Consider the following 23305-nt stretch of genomic DNA (forward strand, 5'->3'; position numbering starts at 1 on the left):
GGGCTCGGCTGGCAAAGGCGCTGCCCTGTATGCTTCTGAAGGCCGTGCCACTTATCGCAAAGCTGTGCCTTGCTTTCAGAACCCGGTGTTGGGTGCTGCACTTCCATAGGTGTCAATAATTGCAGTTTGGTAGCTCTGGTGAAAATCGAAAGCTGGTCGTCGCTTTGGGAGCAGGGGCTGGCTGAGTTAATCTGGAGAGGTGATCCTGAAAACTGATGGAGTGCTGAAAGTGCCACTCTTTAAAGGCCCTCGTTTTATACGGGGGAAGAGAAATATCAAGTCTTTATAAACAAATTTTATTAGCAGCTTAACTGATAACGTGTACGTTCTCAGAGACTGACAGTGACACACTGCATTCGAGTGGTGTCCTTGGAAAGAGATCTGTATCCTGTCTAGCTCCCACTGGGGATATAGCCAGCAAGAAATACTGCTCCACCAACATGGGGGGGTCAGGGAGGGGGACGCAGATCCGGTATTGACAGCATAAACTGGGTTGAGAGCACAGTGGACTGGGAGAAGAGTCAGGTCCTTGTGTTGTCAAGAGGGTGACTTGGGGGATGGGGGGAGTTCTGTTTTTATGAGGAGCAATTAATAATCCTTCCCCAAATTAGTATCCCTAACTGAAACTCACCATCTCTTCCCTTCCTGGGCGCATTCACGCTGCACAAGAAGCCTTTGCTCTCAAAGCCCAGTTAAACCTGACATGAGCCAGGGTTAGTGATCTGGTACCAAAATGTTTTGACTCTGCTACAGCCCTTCAGCACGGAGGGAGGATGGCCTTGTGATTAATGCATTGGCTTGGGACTCAGGACATCTGGGTTCATGTCCCAGCTCTGCAACAGACACCTTGTGTGACCCTAGGCAAGTCACTTAATTATTCAGTGCCTCAGTTTCCCCCTCGGTCAACGGAGCTGTTGAATTGTAACTGTTCGGTGTAACCCCTCTTGCTGTGTTTGTACAACATTTGGCTCAACAGAACCTGATCCTGGCTGGCAAGCCCAGCAAGCGATAACAACAGCGCTCGAAGATGCTTCTTGCCTATGTTGGCTCTGTCCTAAAGATTAGCACTTCTGATGTGGCTTCCTAAATACTTTCTACTAAGTATTTGGGGGCACTCAATCCTGTGAGAGCCTGGGCACCCTCAGCTCCCCTGGGAGTTAATCAGGGGTGCTCAGTACTTCACAGGATCTGGGCTATGCAGCACTTCATACTTCAGCAGGGATTCTGCCTGGGTAAGAAGTGCTCGTTAGGGCCCTTAACACCAGTGTGCCCTTATCTGCTTCCCAGAAGTAGTTTTATTCTCATTCATGAACATTTAATATTGGACAAAATTAAGCAGAGGCCAACGCTCGTTACAAAAATAGGTGTTTTATTGTCCTGGTGTCTGTTTGCCCGCATTGATAGTCCTCATGATGAAGATTCAATTCACTGTTTCCCAGTGGCCTTATGTAATCGTGTTTGGCTGAGAAACCATGTGATGAACAAACTTAGCTACACCCATTAATTTATTTTGATGCTTGAGCTTTCAGCCATGAGTGAGACACAGTCCCAGTTTCTGAACCACCCCCTATAACCCTCAAGCTCCCCTTTTTCCTTGCTACAAAAAGTAAAGTTATGATGAGGGTGATGGAAATCTCTAAAATTCCCTTCATAATTGAAAATTAAACTGTTTCATTCTTTGATTGGCACTGGTTCCTGCTGCTAATCTGTTCAAAATACATGACTGAGCTCTGAAGGAGAGCCCACGCAGCCCAGCCTCTGGCCTAGGATTTCTTTCAAGGGATCTCCTTATGTTGCTCTGTGAGATGTTTTGCTACAGCGCACTGTTTCGTGATACTAGTCCACCCGTTTTATTCCCTCCAGGCTCCGGATTCATTATGTGCAGTGGCAAGGAGAATCCGGATAGCGACGCTGATCTCGACGTGGATGGAGATGACACACTGGAATACGGGAAACCACAGTATCGTTTTTGAGAGATTCTTACTCAGTGGAACCAGAGCCGTGTGCCTGATGCTTCTGACACCGTGATACGGCGTTGCCCTGTGTAACGTTGAGTGAACCAGGCTCAGCGCCCGTGAGAAATGCCAGCAGCTCCCCACACTGCATATCATACACTTGATCCTTTTGGGTTATTTCCCTAATGTCTCTGCCACAACACTTCCTTGTCCTTGTTAGTTCCTATACCCCATCCTGGCATGTGCCTCCTTCGTCCACACCACCTTTTTGTATGTCACCGAAAGTGAATCATTCTCTGTCTCCTTTTTTCATACTCAGATTTTCCCAGAATGCACTCTGCTCCAGGAGTGTCCGAAGCTCCCTAAAAGCCGAACTGTGGCCCTTTCCGTTCCCCCGAGGCCCCACCCCTGCACTGCCTGTTCCCAAGCCCCCTTCCCTCCCAAGATCCCACCACCTGCTCTCTCCTCTCTGCCCCCACCCTCCCGTTGCTCACCCTTAAGGCCAGTAAAAAGTAATGGGGCCATAGCCCCCCCAACCCCCTGTTCCGGTGCACTTGCTCTGCTCCAACTATTTGGTTAGGGCTGGAACTTCTCCATCCAGAAATTTGGGCCAGAGCAACTGGACTGTACCGAGCAGCTCTAGTAGCTGTTTAATGCAGGCATCTAGCAGGAGGGGGAGCAGCCAGGCGATCCGAATTCCCTGAAGGCCGTGTTTACACGCTGACATTCGGGGGTGGTGAGACTTATCGTCTCTATTCTGGGATTTAATTAAACCTGCACCAGCTGGTGTGAGTCAGCATCTCTCTAAGAGAGGCAGTGGCACTGTGCTGGCTGATGCCTGCAGAGGAGCCGGCCCTAAAGTGTCTGTAAGCCAAGGTTGGTAACAGCTCTTCCCGCATGTTACTATCAAAGGAATCTCTCCACATGGCACAGGGTGTTACCTTCCTGTCTAAGTTGGTTACCATGTTGCATGTTGCCTTTGAAATCAAAGCTCCGGGAAGCTAGCTGCTGAGGTAGATTGTCCAAATGAACTCGCTGCGTGTCCTTTGTAGCTAAGTTGGCTGGCTGAAATAGGGGTCCAGCAGAGCACCCACTCCTCCCCCTCGACAAGGCTGTATTGCTCCTTAACCCTCTGTGCTCAGGTACACAGAGGCAGATATCATCCCTTGCACCGGGGAAGAGCCGGGCGAAGCCAAAGAGCGGGAGGCACTCCGCGGTGCCGTCTTAAAGTAAGCGCCCGGGCTTTGGAGTGTTTTCACCAAACTGGCTGGCTGTGAGTTGAGGGGGAAACCCCTGTTCAGCTGTGTGTGTGTGAGACATGGCAAGAGAGAGGCAAAGCCACCCGAGGAAACAGTCGTGTGGCGCGGGCTGAATTCCCCACTCAGGGTGTAGGAAGGGGCAAATAAGGGTATGGTTAGGGGGTCGTAGAAGCACATTCCCCAGCTACTCTGGCCACACCCACTCCCCAGCAGTGCCGCCTACTCCGAGAGCAACATTGGCCAGCTGCTAACTTCTGGTGGAGAAGAGACGGGTGCTGCAATCCCCCTCTGGGCAGCCCTTTCACAGTCAGGGGCCCTACTCTCAGCCACTCCCCAGAGCGGACTAGAGTTGGGTAGATCTGCAGCTGCCGCTTGCATGCCGTAGCGCTGTGTGCAGTATGTGTCAGCTAGCACCGTGCGGGGGGCTGCCCGGGGTGGGGGAGAACAGGCCAGTGGACCCCTCCGCATGCTGCACTGAGTAGAGGCAGCTCTGTGCCGCTCCCTCGTGTGGCAGGCCTTTGCACTGGGAACCGAGAGCCCTGCCTCGCTTGCTCCAGGTTGTGAAATGCAGGCAGCCAGGGCACCATGGGAGCCAGGCGCTGGGGGAAGTACTTCAGGCAAATAACAAAATGACTGTGAACAGGGACCTAGGATTGTTTTTCTAGCCCTCTGCCCTGTATGAAAATAGGGTTTCCATTTCCCCTCTCTCTCTTGGACTGAGTGATCCTGTGAGGTCACGGTTGAAGTGTGTAATGAAGCTTTCTTACTGCTTAGCCTGTCACAAACAGTGGCTCAGAATTAGGTTCCACTCTGTAGAAACATGGGATTTGCCACGCTGGATCAGACTGTTGGGCCTTCAGCAGTGGCCAATCCCTATGCTTTGGAGTGAGGTAGAGCCGTTCCCCTCGCCAGATGAGCACATTGTGATGTGGGGGAATCCCTCGCCAGTGCCTGCAGACAGTATTGGGGAGGTGCGGTGTGGGGATTACAGCAGGAGCCTGGAACCTACCACGTCACGTTCCCATATGTGGCTCTGTCACTCAAACACTCTTGCCTTGCAGTCCTTGACCCCCTCTCCGACTCATTTGCCCCATCTGTAAAATGGGGGTGATTATACTTCATATTCGCAAAGTGCTTTGAAATTCTGGCCGAAGGCTCTGGTGAAATGCAGAGTGTAATTATTAGCTCATGCCCTGAAGCAGGAGGCTAGATTACCCTTTTAATGTAACCCTCTTAGCTCGCAGAGCTGAAAATGTCACTTAGTGCTCATAATTACCTAGGCGCCTTTAAAGATTCTCTTGTGCTGTTGCCTCCTTTATTCTGTTGGCTCACAAGTGACTGGTCACGATTGCCAGTTCTATATGCTTTAGTGCAATGGGTGTCCCAAATTTGAAGCGTTAACTGCCCCTTCTCACGGCGGGGCCTTTTATTCTTCGAGGGAGTGTTTGTTGTACATAGAGAGAAGCCTTTAGCCTCTGGAATCCTGGGTGCAAAACTCAGCCTTAGGTTACAAGGCTTCAGTCAACATCACAACCACTGAGTGGTTGAGCACAGCAGCAGTTGGGAGCATAGGGAGAGCTGTGCGGGGAACCTTGTACGTCACTTGCCAGCACAAAGCCCGGTTCTGGAGAAGGCTAGTCCCTTGCTTAGATGCCCAGATTTAAGTGGGAGGGAACGTTTGTATTTAAGCTGTTGAAACTTACAAAAACCAGTGAGGCTTGTGTGTGCTGTAGGGGCCACGGACTCCCCGTGACCCGCTTTCAGCATTGTCTCTCTTCTCTGTTTTTAGTGGTGGCACGCCCAGTACCCGAATAACGCCAGAGTTTTCCAAATGGGCCAGCGATGGTGAGTGTTGGATCCATAAATTACTGTTCCATCCTGAACAGGCAGATTTTCTCTTGCAGGTTTAGCTGGAGGGTGTGGGGGACAGGGGGAGCAGGGTGATCTTCCACCTGTTTTGAGTTGCAGTCACTTGCCTGTGTAGTGGTCATGGTAGCTGCATGTCAGTAAAAGCAGGCAGTGATCATGTGTATAGATAGCCCTTTGACCCCCAAACAGTATCATTAACAATACTCGTCACCAGCAGAACACCTTTCTTCTGAGGATCTCAGCGGGCCCCACACATATTCCTCATCATGGGCCTTTGAGGGGCTGACCCCAAGGTGGAGACTTGTCCGTCAGAGACAGGATTAGAACTCTGGCATTTTGGGCTCCCACTCCTGGGCTCTGACCATTAGGCCGCACCAACTTCCTGTTGAGCTGAATAATGTCATAAAATAGCATCTGAATGAAAGGGAAAAAACCAGCTGGTGACTGCTTGGCCTGGTGACACAGGAAGCCAGTTGGTAACCAGTGAGGTCTCTTGTGGTGGGAGCCATATCTTGTCTCTTGGCATTGAGGGTCGGAGTGGGATCCCATCTGTAGAGAACAGGGAGTTTTTCAGGCCAGCAGTCAAATGGTGAGAGTGGTGACCTGGGGGCACTGCCCTCTGTGGTCAAAGTGTCTAGGAGCAGGGTATCTGAGGAGGCTGGTCAGGAGGCCTCTGTGCAATAATGGACATGGTAATGGAAGTTCTCCCTTCCCAGCAGAAACCACACCGCCTTGGGTCATCCTCCTCCTCCGTTCACCGAAGCAGCTGTTAGAGCTTCGCTCCCAGTGCTGCTGTTCGGGTGTTGGTGGCTTGACCCAGACGCATGTTAGTGCTGCCCTTCTTTTTTGCCATCCCGTGTTTTAAAGGATATATGAGATTAATGCAGTCTCCGAAGTAGATCTTGAGCTCTGTGGTGTCAGCATAAGAGAATAGTGCCTCCGATTGCTGTTCTCATGGACTTCTTCCTTTAGCCCAAGTGGCAGAGGCCTGTGCTTTTAGCATGGAGTGTCCTGGCTTCTGTCCCAGCTGAGGATACATGGTGGAGGCTGCCCACAATAATGATCTGCGACAAAGAAAAGGGTTTGAGCTGTGACTTACGTTGATGCTCATTTGAGAGCATGTGTCGTTCTTTGAGGTTTTTTAAACCCATGGGGGGGGTATTTTTAAATGCCAGCAGCCCCTGGGCACATACCCGTCCCTACAATAACAAACTAGTTGGAAGTGTGAGCAGCCCCCCAGTAATAAAACTTCACATGTTCCCACTGTGGAGCCCCAAGCACATCACAGCATTAGGCAAGTGCTGTCGTCCCTGCTTTCCAGAAGAGGGAACTGAGGCAGAACCAAGTTAGGAGACTTGCCCTCAGTCACCAGGGAGCGCAGGAGCTGAACTGGGAATAGAATGCTGGTCACCTGACACTCAAGCCTCATAAGAGTCCACAACCAGGGGCTTGGCCAACGGCACAGCACCAAACTGCACAGTGTGGATAGACTCCAAGGGTCATAACAGCCAGATACATCACAAGCTGCTCTGCATAGACTCTTCGGCCAAGATGGTGGCTAGTGACTTTGGGGGCCCCTTTAAAGATACCTTGAAGGAGACAGATTTGCGGAGGGCAGGTGCTCAGCAATTTCAGTCTGGCCCCTTTAAGGCATCTCTGGCTGGGTACCCAAAATCCCTCAATCACTGGAAAATCTTGGCTTTTTATTTTATTTTCCTCTCGTGGGGTGAATTTCGTCCAGTCCTGCCTTGCTGGAAACCCGCTCTGCATGGCTGCTGGAGCAAACCTTTTCTGAAATAAATCTTAGCTGCCCACTGGGCATCCGTCGGAAGGGAGGCGAGGGTGGAATTTTCATTTTCCCTCTCGGATCTTAGGAGCGCTCTGTCCTGGGCACAGGCCTTTCAGACAGCCAGGAGCAGGCAGCGTCGGTTCTGCGAAAGTGACTCCTGGGTCCTTTGTTCCTGCGCCCGTTACACGTTTAGACACTTTCCTTTCACTAAGTGCCCTGTACCTTCCCTCCACAGAAATGCCCTCGACGAGTAATGGGGAGAGCAGTAAACAGGAGGCTCTGCAAAAGACCTGTAAGAACAGTGACATCGAAAAGTGAGTAAAGCGCACAGCCCCGTGAAGCAACTGCCCCCAGCTCTCTGAGCGTCAGGGTAACTCAGAGGCGCACACGGGCGTATTTTGGCACCCTTGACCACTGAAGCAGTTATCCCTGAAATAAGCGACTTCCGTCCCAAACTAAATATGAGACACCCTGAGCCTCCAGCTCCCAGGATCTGAGCATGTTTCATCTGCACCCTTCTATCCCTGATTCAGGAGCCTGCAACCCAGTGTTTAAGCTATGTGATAGGCCATTGTGCTGCTGCTAACGGGGGGTTGTCACCATCTCCTTCTCCCGCTAGTTCATGTACGCATGACCTAAGACGGAGCCATGTCATGCCCTTGGCACTGTTCGTTTCAGATTTCTCTCTTGTGGGGATGTCCCCCTCCCCCGAGAGTGGCTTGCCCCTTCACACCCTCTTCCTAAAGGCTTGTGGGGAAACCCTGGCTGCTGGACGCCCAGCTGCATGGGTGCCTCTGGAAATCCCAGCCTAGTACTTTCAAGATCCTCCATTGCTGTTGTGGATCATTTTAATTCCCTTTTTAAAAAGAGAGAGTTGATTATTGCCTAAAATCTACAGTGATTGGGTAAGGAATAGAATGGCTCTGAATGAGACAGAAGCAGGGGGGAGAATCTCTGTGCTTGAAGATTCCAAATAACTTTATCTTGGATTAGTTTGAAATCCAGTTCCTTCTCCTCATTGGCCTGCCCAGGCCTGACTTCAGGGTTCTGTCCCCCCTGCAGACTGGAGACTTCTAACAGCTAAAGCAGCTTTAAGACGCGCTAGTGCATGGGTAGGTGTTAGCTGAGGTAATTCCCTGCTGCCCCTGACCTCGGGTCTTTGGACCTTTTTTTCTGTTTTAAAGCCTCTCTACCCATGAGTCCCAGACATGGGTGGTCTGCACTGCTCATACTCTACATATATCTTCTGATTTCATACTTATCAATCAGTGGGTTGAAAGCTAGCCCATAGAATTTTGGGATTTGACCACACAGCAATAGGAGGCCTATCTTTCAGAGTAGCCACTCTTGTGTTTTGTGTCAGAGGTAAGGTGACCATTTTTTTCAAATTTAAAACCAGGACATTTAAAATTGGTCGATTTTGGTGGGCTCTGTGTGATGATGTCATCATCGAGTTCCCACGGTCGGGCTCTATGTAATGCGCGGGAGTATTATCGAAGAGTCGCTGCGGCCACAATATAGTGAGAGTGCGTGTGCTGAATGCCGAGTATTGCCGAGATCCAACGACGAGAACCGTCGTGTAAAATAAAACTAAAACTAGGATAAATTAATAAAATTGATTTAGGCTGGTTTATCGAGGATTGATTTGATGTACTCCATCTTTTAATAAATGAATAATTTTTTATTTTGTAGTCCTAAACTGTACTGGTTACATCTCACGACTAACCAGACCAATGTTCAAAAACACCAGTACTGTAGTGGTAAAGCCAGTACGTATGGTCACTTTAGTCAGAGGTGTTGAATCCCTTCGTAGGGCCTCCCAAGTTCTCCTTAGAGTCAGTGACTCTCTACCTTCCCAAATCCACTCCTGTTGAAAAGCTGAAAGGGTTTGACCGTTTCCAGAACACTTGAGCTCAAGTGATAAATTGACCTTGCCTCCTTGACCAGGTTATTAAAGCTGGATCTAGAGTCCCTGGAAGGAGCCCCAAGCGCTTTCAGATGACGCGTAGAATAACTACATTGTGAAATATGTGTATCCGTCCTGTCCCATCATAACCTTGCCCCAGTTCAACTCCCAGTCCTGCTGGAGCTGCAGGAAGGCAGGGAAAACTCCTTAGAAATGACAGGTAATTACTGGCTTATTGACTCTTCCCAAGAAATGCTTTGTTTAAAGGAACGAGGAGAGCTGAGATGCTTTTATTTAAAGGCCTTTATTTCCATCAGGGTCAGAAAGTAAGATGGTGTTGGAGGTGGATTCCCACCTTTGCCTTTTCCCCGTGAGATCTGTGTGTGATAAATAGTTTCTGTCCTGCTGTTTAGGGAGCCTGGATGCTCTGCATGTTTGTCTGCGTAGGGGGGTTGGTGTTAAATTAATGGCTAACAGCGATCAGACCTAGAATCCTACAGAAAGCGGGGGAGGTGTTTCATACTGTCTGGCTGCTTCCCACTCTGCTGAGGAGCCATGATATATGGTGACCCAGCCCAACAGGCTAAATTGATTCATCTCCAGTTCCTGTTTCTTAATCTGGAGCTAAATTGGTTTCATTTTTCTTGTTTTGGATGGCGCTTGCAGCAAGTTCTAGGCTGAAGCACTTTGCTCCGTTGTTCATAACTTTAATTTTTGCTTTTAAATCTGGAGGTTATTGATTGGTGTGTTAAGCTCCATGTAGCATCTGATTAGCATTTTAAAAAGTTTAGAAGCACATGGTTTATCACCTGTGTCAGCTGTGCTCTCCATTTAGAACAATGGGTAATAGAGTTAGTAGCGATTCCATTTATTGATCCTACTGTTATAAGAATGACATTCCTTCCCCCCTTTCCAAAAATAAGTCTAGGCATGGAGAGTATTTTTTTAATTAGCTAATACGATACAGTACACTGTCCTTGTTTTGGCACGCCGCTAATGTACTTTGCTTGAAAGTTAATGGAATTTGCACTTCAGGCTTCCTTAGAAGACTCTCTTGCAAGCAAATTGACAAGCCTGGAGATGCAAGGAAAGTCCACACTGATTCCCTACCTCCATGTCTCCCATACCGGTGCCCTAGCCCCTGGCATCATCTGTGTTTGAACGTCAGATGGTCGCCCTGGTTGACAAGATGGAACTAGGATTGGTCTGGGGACAAATCCCTCTACACTCGGGACGGCGGGATCTAGTGCGACTTTCCAGTCTTGACTCCATTAACTTTCTGAACCAACGCTGTTTAGTTCTAAAGGGTCAGTAGAGGGGGCTAAAGGGGGATTGGGTAGGGAGAAGGGTGGCTGAAGCCCTCGCAGATGGGCAGATCTCCAGACGTGAAACACACCTCTGGACTGGAGACGCGGATTTGTGTGGGGCTTGGGGAGAGTAATCGATTCCTGTAACTGTTCAGACATGTGCCCAGTGTCTTCCACTAGCAGTGACATTCTGCTGGCTCTTGCAGTTGTGTGTCATGACTAGCTATGAGCTGCAGAAGCTGTAACCTCTTTTCTCCCTTCCCCCTCCCTCCCAAGACGTTACCCAAGTAACCTGGCGCCATTTTGAAATCAAGGTTCCCAGGGGTTAAAAGCCAGCATCTTAATTCAGAGTGCCAATGTTCAATTTTGCTTTCTGCCACCAAACTAGATTGCAGGCCAGCGAAAGAGTCTGGGTTAGTGGCCCACTGGGTCACCTCCCATTTGTTTTCCTCAATTTTGTGTTGTCATAAATTCATTCCAGTCCGTTGTGGTTGATCAGTTTATCTCAGTCAGGGCAGGGAGCGCTGCTAGCATGATATATGACATGAAACATTGTAGCCAGCCTCTCCATGAATCACTCCAGCTGTTTGGTGTCAGCATGAAAGCAAACAGGCCCAGGCTGCTGAGTGTTGACTGCGATGAGCTCAGTATGGGAAGAGACATGACGTATGAATGTTTATTTAATAATTCTCTAATATTTCCAGCGGAGTGTGGCTGTGCCTTTTGGGGGGGGAAGCGGAGGGGAGGTTGAAGGGGGAAACTCTAATCTGTTGGGGTGGGTCATAAATCAGGCAGACAACCTCATTAATCAGGGATGGAACAGAACTGGAAGGAGGTGGGACTCGAGCTGCCATCCGTGGTGGGAAGGGGCTGTGCTCTTTTTTTTTTCATAAAACAAATCTTGTTTTGGATTCCAGTTAGCGCCATCAGTGCTGCTCGCATAATAGCAAACCGGAGCACCAGGCTGTTTAAGCAAGTGCGCTACCTTTGCTATAAAGCTTGTGATTTAAGCCCACCAAGCATTAAATCCCTTTATAATTATCTTCTTTCTATAACACTTCATGCTCATCACGCTCCGCTGGACGAGCTGCTTGTTGGGCTAAGGAGAGGATTTTAGAGAAGAAAAGCCGTTGCGTTTGGTTCATTTTCATTCCCTCCCCCCCGACACACACACCTTTCTGAAGCAGCTTTTGAAAAACACCAATTCCAGGGGAGCTCAGCAGCCCTGGCAAAACTAATGGAATTGGTTAATATTGAAGCAAGCTAAGCTGCTGGGTTGGCTTGGTGTGGACTGGCGAGTCATCGCTGAGAGCAGCACATGAAGTAGCAGTGTCTCTCTTCAGGGGACTTCTCTCCTGCTCAGACCCGGCGCTGGAGATGGGAGCAGGGGGGCTGTGAAGCCAGAGGATTATCGCTGGCCTAAAAGGACAGATCTACCCTTAAATCAGCATGTTGGAGGGGGCTGGAGAGAAGATGCCATGAATTCACACATCAGGATAATCTCTCCCAGCCCCGTCTCCGTAGATACCGAACCATTAATGGGTTTTGGATGCCAATGCAGAAAAGCAGATCGAGAAGAGTAAAAATAATATTGAGGTGGTGCTACAAGTGCACATGGGCTCTACAAAATAGAGGTAGGGTCCCTGCCTGGGAGAATGTACCATCGGAGGGCCTGATCCTGCGGTTGGGTCCCCAGGGATTTGCCGGCACTGAGCCAAATGCAGGATTAAAACCCAAGTTAAGACACACACCAGAGCAGTGCCCAGTGTGGGGCTGGGTTGAGGCTGAATCATGCAGTCACTGGGCGGAGGGCTGCACCTGTCTCGGGGGGTTGTGCGTGGATTTTTTAAAGGTTATGGCTCTCCTTTGAAATGCCATCGCCAGTACGTAATAAGTGCACAGAACTGATGCCACTGTGTAACGTTGCTCTTCAGAAAGGCTGGTGAATAGGTTTCAGGGTTCGTGTAAGGTCGTTAATCTGTGTTAGCGGATCCCATGGGGCTGAAGTTCAGAATGAGTTTGCCAGGGAGGAGAGAGCCGGGCTGAGATTCTTAACTCAGCCCCTTGTCTTCGAGCTATGAAGAGAAATTGCCTGTACAGGCAATAGTTTAAAACAATAATATCACCATGCCAACCTAGCTCTGTCTAAATCCTGGTTAGTCTTAGATAGCAATTCATCTGCAGCCTGGCAGGGGATAACTCTGCCAGGCAAATAACCAGGGGAACTCCGAGCTGTCAGTGAGCCTGGTATCTCCCTTTACTTTAGGTGCCCCCAGGAACACGGGGAATCTGCTTCCCTGGTAACGCTTCCTCTGTATACCCACGTTCTGCAGCTGCCCATAGTGGAGGAACTATATAATGCTTTAGCTCAGGGGTAGGCGACCTATGGCGGCTCATGTGCCAAAGGCGGCACGCGAGCTGATTTTCAGTGGCACTCACACTGCCCGGGTCCTGGCCACCGGTCCGGGGGGCTCTGCATTTTAATTTAATTTTAAATGAAGCTTCTTAAACATTTTAAAAATCTTATTTCCTTTGTATACAACAATAGTTTAGTTATATATTATAGACTTATAGAAAGAGACCTTCTAAAAACGTTAACATGTATGACTGGCACACGGAACCTTAAATCAGAGTGACTAAATGAAGACTCGGCCCAGCACTTCTGAAAGGCTGCCGAGCCCTGCTTAGATCCTAAAGGCCTCAGGCTGTAAGTCTGGGGCCAGAGCTGCAGGTTCCACTGAGTCCAGTGCCTGGCTCTGGGACACTTGTATTCCTCCTGCCACAACTAATCAAGGAAGGATGTTTTTGTGTCAGAGGTGCAGTTCAGGCATCTTTGCCCTTCAAGCCTCTCTCCCCTTTCTTTTAAAGTTTCAGAAATGCTGTTAACTTTAATTTGCGGAGTTGCTTCTCGAGAGTGAAAAATCGATGGGGGGCTATCACAGTGTGAAATTCGACTGTCACTGTTGAGCTATAGAGTTAGCAAGATGTCTGAGAAGGTAAAAAATAAATCGTGGCCCAGCAAGCCACAGCTGTGCTATTTCAAAAGGGATCTGAGGCTGATGGGCCGTTAGAGGGTATTTCAGTTAGATGGATGATGATTCCCTGTGAAATATTGGGGTTATTCCATAGGTAAGAGAAACTTTAGCTTATAAAACACAAACAGCTGCCTTCTTGCCGTTTAATTCTGCCCTCGGATGTGTGAGCAGCTTGTCAGAGAGGGAAGCTGACCCTAAAATCAGCCTTTTCCTCTTAATGATGCCTCTGATGAGGGCCTCTTGACCCCATTGCACTGTTTGTCGTATTTCAAGGATTTGATTGAATGTTTTCTCCTAGATTGTAAGCTTGATGGGGCAGGACTGCCTTCTTTGGGAGGGTTTGTGTGGTGCCTCACACACTGGGGCGCCTGGGCCCTACGGTAATACAAATAATAAATAAGAATTATTAATCATAGGCTGAATTCTGAGTTTGATCATACGTTCCCATATTCATTCAGCTCGCTGGAGGATGGAGGTTTCAGCAGGGTGTGACCAAACACCCTGTCCTGGGCAATGCATTGTCAGCTAGGCCCTGCTTCATTAGCGGACCTGGCTGTGCTTACCTGTTATGTACCAATTTTTTACATGGCCACTCTATAAAATAGTGCTTTAGTTTCGTCTGTACTAACGCCACTAAATAAGGGGCTTGGAATATGGATTTCTGGCCCTCTGAGCTGTTTAATGGCTACCATGGTCGTGTTCAGAGGTCACGGTCAGGCTCCCCATTGTGCTAGGTGCTGTACAGACTCATAAAGAGAGTCCCTGAGCCGGGGAGTTTACCATGTAACACATTTCTAACTGGTACAATCTATGTTAACCCAAATGGGAAGTGAGTAGTTGGGGCAGATGGGGAAATGGCCCTGTGGGTAGCCCATTATTGCTCCTCAGCTTTGTCTCTTTCTGATGGTTTCTGGTTTCTTTCTGCCTAACACTGGGCTAAAATGCAGTATAAGGAAACATCATGTAAATACAGTTGGCCCCTTCAGTGACTTTACGCTGCCTTCTTTTCACAGCAAGGGAGCTGGCTGGCTGGCTTAAATGCCACCAATTCTGGTCCATTCGTTCAGCACACAAGGAGACATTGAATAACTTAAGTGTAAAAGTTCCAGGGCCGGCGGTGTGATTCCAGGAAACTACCTTGGGGAGATGTTGTTATCGTGACGCCCTGGTAACTCCCAATCAATTATCATTAATTGGAAGTTCTGCAAAATGTATCAACTACAGGCTAAAGCCCTTAGAAAGCTGCAGAGCTTTCAATTCACGATGCTACGGTAGTAGCCTGGAAAATTCTTGTTTCCTTCAGCTGTTGGATTCTGTCCCCGGAGAAGAATTTCTGTCAGAAGAATTTCATTGTGCAGAGAGTGGACACGAGACTCTGCCAAGTGCCCCATGTTCTGAAGAACCTCTCTTAGCCCCAGGAACTCGCCATCACTATTTTACTTTGGGGCATCCATGCTTCATCTCAACAGGGCCAACCATCCAGTCTACATACAGGTGTAGATTAGGGCCACCTTCCTTTTTTAAGATAGAAGCGCGGCCTGTTTAGACTACAGATCTCTGCGTGACGTGCCCCGTCGTAATCCAAATAGGTTCATCCTTAGGGTACGTCTACACTGGAGCTGGTTGTGCAATTTCCAACTCTGGCAGATAGACCCACATTCTAGTGCGCTAAAAAGAGGCATGTCTGGGCAATGAGACGGGGCCGCTACACCAAGTGCAATCCTGTCAGAAACACCAGGTACATGCGCATGGCAGCTAGCTCATCCCACCGCTCACACCATCACAGTGACACTGCTATTTTTATGCTATTTTAGCTCAATCAGAACTAGCACATGTCTGTCTACCCAGGCTGGAAGTTACTCCTCCAGCTCCAAAGTTATCTATACCCTTAGAACAAGATGGAATGGTGTCTGCTGCAGCCTGTCGTCTCCGTGTGCCACGGCTCCACATTGAAGAGGAAGGCTGCATTTTCAGACTGCACAGGCTGTCCTTGGAGGCTTCCCCTGTGCTGCAACAGGGAGCTTGACGCCTGTGCACGAACCCCGCTAGAAATACTTTTAGCAGCACCGCTACGACCTGACATATTAAAGTATCAGATATAACAGTAGCTATGTTTGGGAATTTTGCCTAGAAAATTATTTCGTAAAACGGCCATTGCTGCTTCAGTAGAGACTCTTACTGCACCAGAATAGTCGTCTGGTGTAAGACCTTTCTTTGATAGCCGCAGCTTCTTCAGTAGAGCAATGCGACTGCATTTCTTTTCTCTTTGGAGCGGGGGACTAGTCTGTATATCTGAATAAGGATGACCCTTGGAGTCTATCTCCCAGATTTCATGTAGAACCATAATCACTCAAATGGCACACTTAGAATTTTGGCGTAAGTTCAGCGGTTCTCTAACCTCCTGTTTAAATCATTCTCGGTGGCCAGTGGATACTATGTAGCCCTACAGATGCCTCTAAACATGCTGACTCGGAGGCTTCTTACGTTCTGAATGTTCAGTAGTGCCATGTGGTTCCGTTTTGATTTGGGGCTGGGCATGTGTCCTGATAAAATGCAAGCCAAAAAAAATGAGCCAGTGCCTGAATTTACTCCCTGCTTGTGGAAAGCCATTTGTTGGGCTCTGTGTGCAGGGAAAGTGTGAAAGTGTAATTAATTCTTCTGAAGTTTAATTGTTTGGGGAATCTATACCCAGGTCCCAACTAAGTACGGCTTAGAAAGCCTCCCCACAATGGTAAGCCCCCCTCAGTGCTATTGCGATGGTGCATCCAAGTGTAAGAGAAATAATTCCTTTGCGGGGAGAAAAGAGACAATGTTTTTGGTTTGCATCAAGATGAAATTAGTCAGAAGCGAACTCCAAGCTTGGCAAGCAGCTGCTGGCATTAACAAGTTGTGCAAGCAAGTATAAAATAGAGGCGCTCGTGACTCCTAGAGCCTCCGCCCTACATGTGTGTGCCCTTGCATGCACCCCTCTCCGAATCCACAACTTCAAACACAGAAATTAGAAGGCGAAACATTGTATTATTCATAACTTGGCAACCAGGAGCCAGGGCACTTCGCCAAAATAAACTATTCCCTATAATTACAGGTGAAGCAGCATTCTTTAATATCTTACAATACAAAAACACACATTAATCAAGGCAAGAGGGCTTTTTTTTTTCCCTAGAAGACAATAAATTAACATCCGTGCCAATACATGTGACAGTCCTTTACAGGATTATAAATCAGCCTTTTTAAGGGAGGCTAGTTTATAAACAAACCCAATAAGTGCGATTTTCAGTTTGGGGATGGGGAAGCTAGCGTCTCAGATATTGATGTCTTGCCGGAAGAGTCACTTGCACGCTGGCACTCCCAGAGACAATAGGCTGGATCCTGAGGTGGTGCAAGTCAGCGTTGCTCCATTGATTTCAGCATCGCTAGGAAAATTTATACCTGCTACGGATCTGGCCCCTTCTATCTTGGCTGCTCATCCAGTGAAATAAAATCCCAGCTTATCTGCCACACCGGTAGCCCGCACCTTCTGGGGTGGCATGTGATCAGTCTGCCACAGAGTTCCTGCAAAGTCCTGAGGCTCTTGAACTGTGCGCTTGTATCATGTTTGTCCCCTTTTAAAACTCTCTGGCTAAAAAGGTATTTGTGAATGTAGAAGGTTCTTCTTTGCATTGCTGTTGGTCACACGCTGGTTCACCTTTGTGTCCAATCCCGCAGTCCTGTCCACGCGAGTGTGCGGAGCACCAGAGACTTCAGCAGGACTCTGCATCGGGCTGCCCAACTGGATCGGTGCAGGATCAGGGCCTTTGTTCACACTCTCCAGTAACGTTGAAAGCGGGTGACAGGCTGGCCTGTCAGCTGAAATGTTTTCAACTCTTTGGTCCCCAAGAACTGAGCGTCACCCTTAGCAAGATGAAGTAGGCTGTGCCCTTTAGATGTGCAGGACTGTGGGAGTGAGAGGCAAAGCTACCTCCTCATGCCGTGCCATTCCTCGATTCTGAATAAATACCTCCCTTACTATTTACACAGCGCTAGAGCTATGCAGGGACTTTACGGACTAATAAAACCCCGTGCCTGCTCCACAGGACTTGCACTCGAGTTCAGACGTAAATTGAGTGGTAGGAAAGACGGGGGTGGGGCAGGGAAGGAAGGTCACAACGATGTGCTTGTGGATTTGCATTGTTTTCTTGGGTGCATCATGATTCTATTGAATCAAATCCATTCCCTTCCCCCAAAATTATTCCATTGTAGGCTAGTGACCTGACCCCTGCCCTTAGCGAGAGAAAATGGAGTGTGTTTTCTGTCCCTATCAGCTTCTTGAGGAGAAGAATGAATAGTCTGTTTAAAAAACAATTGCCCACGAGTTTGTTTGAAGTACGGTAAATTCTCCCACCTGCCCTCAATGAAAACACAAATAAATGTGTAAGGAAGAGAAGGGAAGGTCAGAATATCAAGTGTCAAAAGTAGTTCATGAAATTTTATTGCTGGTGCATTTAATCAGCGCTAAATGTTTTGTACAAGGTGCATACAAACCGGAGCTGTAAAAATTGATGGAATGTTATGTACAGTGTGACCATTTATGAAGAAGGGGAAATTTATACCCAGCTGAAATAAACAAACCAGAGGGATGTTTTATGGAGCGCACTCGGTGACAAAGTTCCTTGAATGAAATCCAAGGGAGGTGGGGCCCTCTTTCAGAGCCTGCCATGCCGAAGGCTTCCCTGGCCCTCGTGTTGTTGTGGTTTGCATCACACCCTGAATACACAGGGAGTTGAATGCAGTGGCATTCTTCTCTGTCTGTTCTGTGTAACTGTCCTGTGCAATGAATCCCTGATGAACTGCTGCAATAGGCATCCTGCAGGGAGGAAGGCTTTTCTCCCTACACACAGCTCTGATTCCTGAGCCCCTCTTGATCTGACATCTCTTGCCGCTTTTCCCAAAGGGCAGTCTGTAGTAACCTGTTGCGAAGGGTTAACAGAAGTGAGTCGCGCTGACATCAGCATTCGTTTTCTTTTGGTCAGGTATTTTGTTGAGAAAGCACAATCCTCAGTATATTGAGAGATTCCAGGGTTGCAGAATCAGAGATAATTTAATTAACGGAATTGCTTGTGATTGCCCACTGGGACATCAGGTGGGAATTGCTCAGTTTAATGTGAAGAAACAAAGATTGCACGCCTGCAAATGTTTGACGATGACCAAGGGGCGTGGTGGGTGGGGGGGAACTTGACTCTCCTAACCCATCATAGCTGAATAATGATGCTAATTGACTTACACATGGATCATTGCATAGTGCATCTGTGTTCAGGTACTGGAGAGCAAGAGGACAGAGCGGGTGTTCAGTTGGGGTTTGCTAGATAGTAGTGGGGAGGAGTGTGTCTCTTTTTCAGTGTAGAAAGAAAACTGCTGTGAACAACTCCAGGAATATACTTCTGATGCTGTTTTTAGTTAGTCTCCCAAATTCTGTATCCCCAGTTCCATGGAACTGCTTCCTGTCTCGCAACAGACACAGTCGCCTCAGCCGTGGGTGGCTGCATGGCTGACCACGAAATCCAGTGACTAGACCATGAATGGCATTGGTCAAAGCTTCATCTTCAAGGAAGCTTTCAGATGCCTCTTTCCCCTGTACAGGTCACATTGCTATGGTTCTCCAGCCAAAGGGCAGATACTGTGCACCTGTAAACACTGTGAGCATAGGACCCTCCATCTTGAAACTGCGTGAGCCAACTTCATAGTGCTCCTAGCCTCTATTGGCTACAGAATGCAAGAGACAAGTGTGTTCTGGATACCTACCACTGGGAGATGCAGCAGCTAAGCAGCTTGCATATGTAGTGATGACTAGGTGAAATGCTGGTGCCAGAGGCCGTACCAGACATGCCCTCACAGCTGCAGTAGCAATAGTACGTCCTAGATCTCTAAGTAGTTTACTAAAGCTGAGGAACGTGGTTGTCCACGTGTGTGAAAAGGTGGAACTGGCATGCAGACGGGTCAGGTGACTCTCCCAACGTCACACAGGAAGTCAGCAATAGAGCTGTGGCTAATACCCAGGAGTCCTGACCTCCCACCCTGTGCACTGTCTGCTAGTTATTCTGCTTCCCCTGGCCAGCAAGACAATTGTACATGACCTGCTTTCACCCAGCAGTGCCTCTTCAGTGGCTGACTCCCTAACCCTGGTATTACTTGCTTCTTAAGCACTGCACAAGCCACTCCCAGCCTGCTCCAGACAAAGAAGTGTCGGGGTGGGGGATGTCTGGTGGAGCTCCCAGTTTGCCTGTTGCAGGAAGAATGGCTGTTGAGTGATGCTTAGCTTTAGGATACAAGCAGCCGGTTGATGGTAAAATATGTCAGTGGAACAGCTGGTGTTCTGAGTGGCATGGCCACTGCTGGAGCCAGGCACGTGGGAAGCGACTCCTCTCTTTACCCCTCCTTGGAAAACGCTTCAGTTTCCTGTGTACTAAGGTTCTCCCCTGGACCTCATTTCCTCCCTCTCTTTGGAAGCAGCGGCGTGAGTAGCTCTCGTTTTGTTTGGACCCCGAGCCTCCTGTCCTTTGTTTCTGCTGCTCCCCCAGGAGGCTTTCCCGAAATTGCAACCACAAGGCGGGCACTTATGGGCAAATACTTTCTCTCGAATCACAAGATGGGGCAGGGTCTTATCCACTGACTAGCTCCTTAGGATTTGTTCTGGGGTCAAGCTTGACGGGGAGGAACAGGGAGGTTACAGACTCTAGTGGCTGAGCTTTGATCAGAGCTAGGAGAGGTTGCACTTGTTAAAACTCCATCTACCGAATGCACCCCAGCCTTGTTAATAAATGTATATTTAACAATGTCTGGAGCGTATGAAGTGATAATAACTAAATCGATAGCTCCCACATTGATTGTCCAGGATCCCTACAGCGTGACGCACACAGCCATGCGGTAATTTTCCAGCTAACTAGCGCCCTGATCTACAGCCCTCCTATTGATTGGCCATTGTATCAGGCAGGCTCTGAGCGCTATTGCTTATACCTCTATTCAGCGTCCTTTTCTGATTTCATTCATTTATTACTGGACAGGCGCAATTATCTCAGCGCCAATGAGATCAGCCCTTCAAACTTCTGCCAACAAGCTAGTTGCTATCCCCTCCAGTTGCACTGGTAAATTTCCCTTTCAAACTCTGACCCTGATCGGACTGGGACTGAGCTAGAAACACTCTGTTTTAATGTGAACATGGAAGAGTTCAATTAGCACTGAAGTTTTCCTTGTCACCCACCTCTGCTTGGTTACCTGGCGAGACTCTGGTTTCTGGCAGAGCTCGAATGCCATCAGAAATCTCCTTACGCCTTTCATGAGACAGAGGGGAGAATTCGCCTCCAACGTCGTCTCACTGTATCCTTCAGAGTTCAAGTGCAGCAGCGCCCAGGTCAGGTGGGCAAGTGAGAAGGCTGTTGGTGGCTCGTCCTGCGTCGCAGGCTAGAATTGGAGCCGCGTGAGCTCTGCACGGATTGTGTCCGAAGGATGCTCTGTACTGATTGTTCCTAACCCCACGTAGGCCTGCAGCGCCCCTTCCATCTGCATCCTCTTGAGCGCTGGTTTTTGCTCAGAAAAGTGACTCTGAAGCACCTTTGCTACCCAGATCCATTTCCACTGCAACTCCTAGCTGCTTGCTTTACTGCCACACCCCGGGCTTTTCATCACGTTGGCTCTGCCCAGCCAACATGGCAGTGGGAGAAACTAGCTAGACTCCATTCTGCTTATGAAGAGCCAGCAGAACGGCTCTGGAGTTATGTTTCCAGAGCCTTGACTAGAGGTGGTGATTACTAATACACAAAGCAGCAAGTACGTGGGTGTGCTGGGACTGCTGCTGCTTACCCCAGTCATGATGGTTTCACTGGCCCCTGCCTCAAACCACTTGTTGTGTCCACCGGTTAGCTCACGATTTGCTAAATAAGTTCTTTAGCACAGGCACTGGCGTCTGTTACTGGTGTTACTAGGGTACATAGAATAAATTCTACATTCTCAGATCGTGGGTTTTTCTTGCCGTTCTTCTGACGTGGAAGCTGCATAGATTTGACCTGAAATTAACTTGGAATGACTTGTAAACTGCTCCGCTGTTCCTCAGCTGCGAACTCCTTTTCTAGCTACAGCCCCACTGCAATATCCTGTAAGGGGTTTTAAGAGGAAAGTCGAAGGGCACTTAGTTATGTCTACACGGTGGAAAGGCCAGTGTTTCTCCTCTTCCTCTGGAGTGAGACACCCTTCTCGGTAGCTCTCAGCATGCATCCCATTTTCTCAGTGTTGCTGTTGCCGCGGTTGCCAGCTAACTCTTTCTGTCAGCCTGGCGGAATCATGAACGTGTCCTCGCCTGTCCGTAGGACGGTGCCCGTGTGACAATATAATGCTGCCTGTCAAAAGTGACCCTAGGCAAACGGGCAAGCCGGGCTTGCAAAGCCCCTTGATACGGCGTCTGCAGCTTGGGCTTTCCGCTCCATCCCCTCTCCTTTTCTCCAGCGCCAGTCGGCTGAAAAGCGAGACTTCATTTAGCAGAACACCATTGCGTCCTGTCTGTCCTGGTGCAACAGGTGGCATTCGTGTCCCGAGCTACCAGGGCCAGTATCCCAGCAGGGGCAGAGCGCCTGATTTTAGATGCAGACGTTCCAAGGCCAGACGAGACCATTATGATCATCTAGCCCAGGGGTTCTCAAACTGTGGGTCGGAACCCCAGAGTGGGTCATGGCCCCATTTTAATGGGGTCGCCAGGGCTGGCTTAAGGCTTGCTGGGCCCAGGGCCGAAGCCAAAGCCTGAGCCCCTTCGCCTGGGGCCGAAGTCTGAGGGCTTCAGTCCTGAGTGGCAGGGCTCAGGTTACAGACCCCCGGCCGGGGCCGTGGGGCTCGGGCTTTGACCCCGGCCCCCCACCCAGGGTGGCAGGGCTTGGGCGGGCTCAGGCTTTCCCCCCACCCCCCTCCTGGGGTCACACAGTAATTTTTGTTGCCAGAAGAGGGTCGCGGTGCAATGAAGTTTGAGAACCCCCGAGACACTAATCCGATGTCCTGCATAAAACAGGCCATGGAACTTCCCCAAATAACTCCCGGAGCAGGTCTGTTAGAAAAACATCCAACCCTGATTTAAAACATTGACGATGGTGGAGAATCGGCCCCGACCCTTGGGACACTGTTCCAGTGGTTGGTTACTGTCAAGGTTAAAAAATTATTCCTTATTTCCGGTCTAAATGTGTCTAGCTTCAACGTGTAGCCATAGCATCGGGTTCTGCCTTTCTCTGCTAGGTAGAAGAGCCCATTATCAAATATGTTCCCCATATAGGTACTTATAGACCGGGGCAGGCAGACTTTTTGGCCTGAGAGACACATCAGGTTTCCGAAATTGTGCCAAAATAGTGAGGCATGGCCCGGCCCCCGCCGCCATCTGACCCCTCCTGCTTCTCGCCCCCTGACGGCCCCCTGGGACTCCTGTCCCATCCAACCCCCCTGTTCCCTATCTCCTGATTGCCCCCAGAACCTCTGCCCCGACTGCCCATCCAACCTCTCCCCCTTCCTGACTGTCCCCTGGGGACCCCTGCCCCCATTCAACCCCCCTGTTCCCAGGATGTCACCCCCAGGCCATAGTTTGCCCACCTCTGTTATAAACTGTGATCAAGTCACCCCTTAACCTTCTCTTTGTTAAGCTAAATAGACTGAGCTCCTTGGTTCTGTGGCTGGAAGGCAGGTTTTCGAATCCTTTCATCATCCTCTGGGCTCTTCTGTGAACCCTCTCCAATTTATCAACCTCCTTTTTCAGTTGTGGTCCCAGAACTGGACACAGTATTCCACCAGTGCCAAATACAGAGGTCAAATAATCTCTCTACTCCTATTTGAGATTCCCCTATTTATGCATCCCAGGATCATATTAGCCCTTTCGGCCACAACGGCACACTGGGAGCTCATGTTCAGCTGATTATCCACCACGACCCCCAAATCTTTTTCAGAGTCACGGCTTCCCAGGACAGAGTCCCCCATCCTGTAAGCATGGCCTATGTTCTTTGCTCCTAGATGTGTATATTTACATTAGCCATATTAAAATGTACAGTTTGCTTGTGCCCAGTTTACCAAGCAATCCAGATCGCTGTGTATCAGTAAACTGTCCTCTTCATTATTTACCACTCCCCAGGTTGTTGTGTCATCTGCAGACTTTATCAGGGATGATTTTATGTTTTCTTCCAGGTCACT

At 49.0% G+C, this 23305-nt stretch overlaps 1 protein-coding gene across 6 annotated transcripts in view; it reads left to right on the forward strand.

The window, feature by feature from the left end:
- The window catches only part of RNF220 (ring finger protein 220), a 327623-nt gene that overhangs the window by 285374 nt on the left and 18944 nt on the right, over positions 1 to 23305 (forward strand). For all 6 annotated transcript variants that reach the window (XM_045027122.1, XM_045027125.1, XM_045027119.1 and 3 more), the window contains 4 exons: positions 1864 to 1960; positions 3098 to 3184; positions 5004 to 5059; positions 7108 to 7186. In XM_045027122.1, coding sequence (XP_044883057.1) covers positions 1864 to 1960; positions 3098 to 3184; positions 5004 to 5059; positions 7108 to 7186 — 319 coding nt within the window. The remainder of the gene's footprint in view (positions 1 to 1863; positions 1961 to 3097; positions 3185 to 5003; positions 5060 to 7107; positions 7187 to 23305) is intronic.

Source organism: Mauremys mutica, chromosome 8, assembly GCF_020497125.1.
Source record: "Mauremys mutica isolate MM-2020 ecotype Southern chromosome 8, ASM2049712v1, whole genome shotgun sequence".
NCBI classification, from domain to species: Eukaryota; Metazoa; Chordata; order Testudines; family Geoemydidae; genus Mauremys; species Mauremys mutica.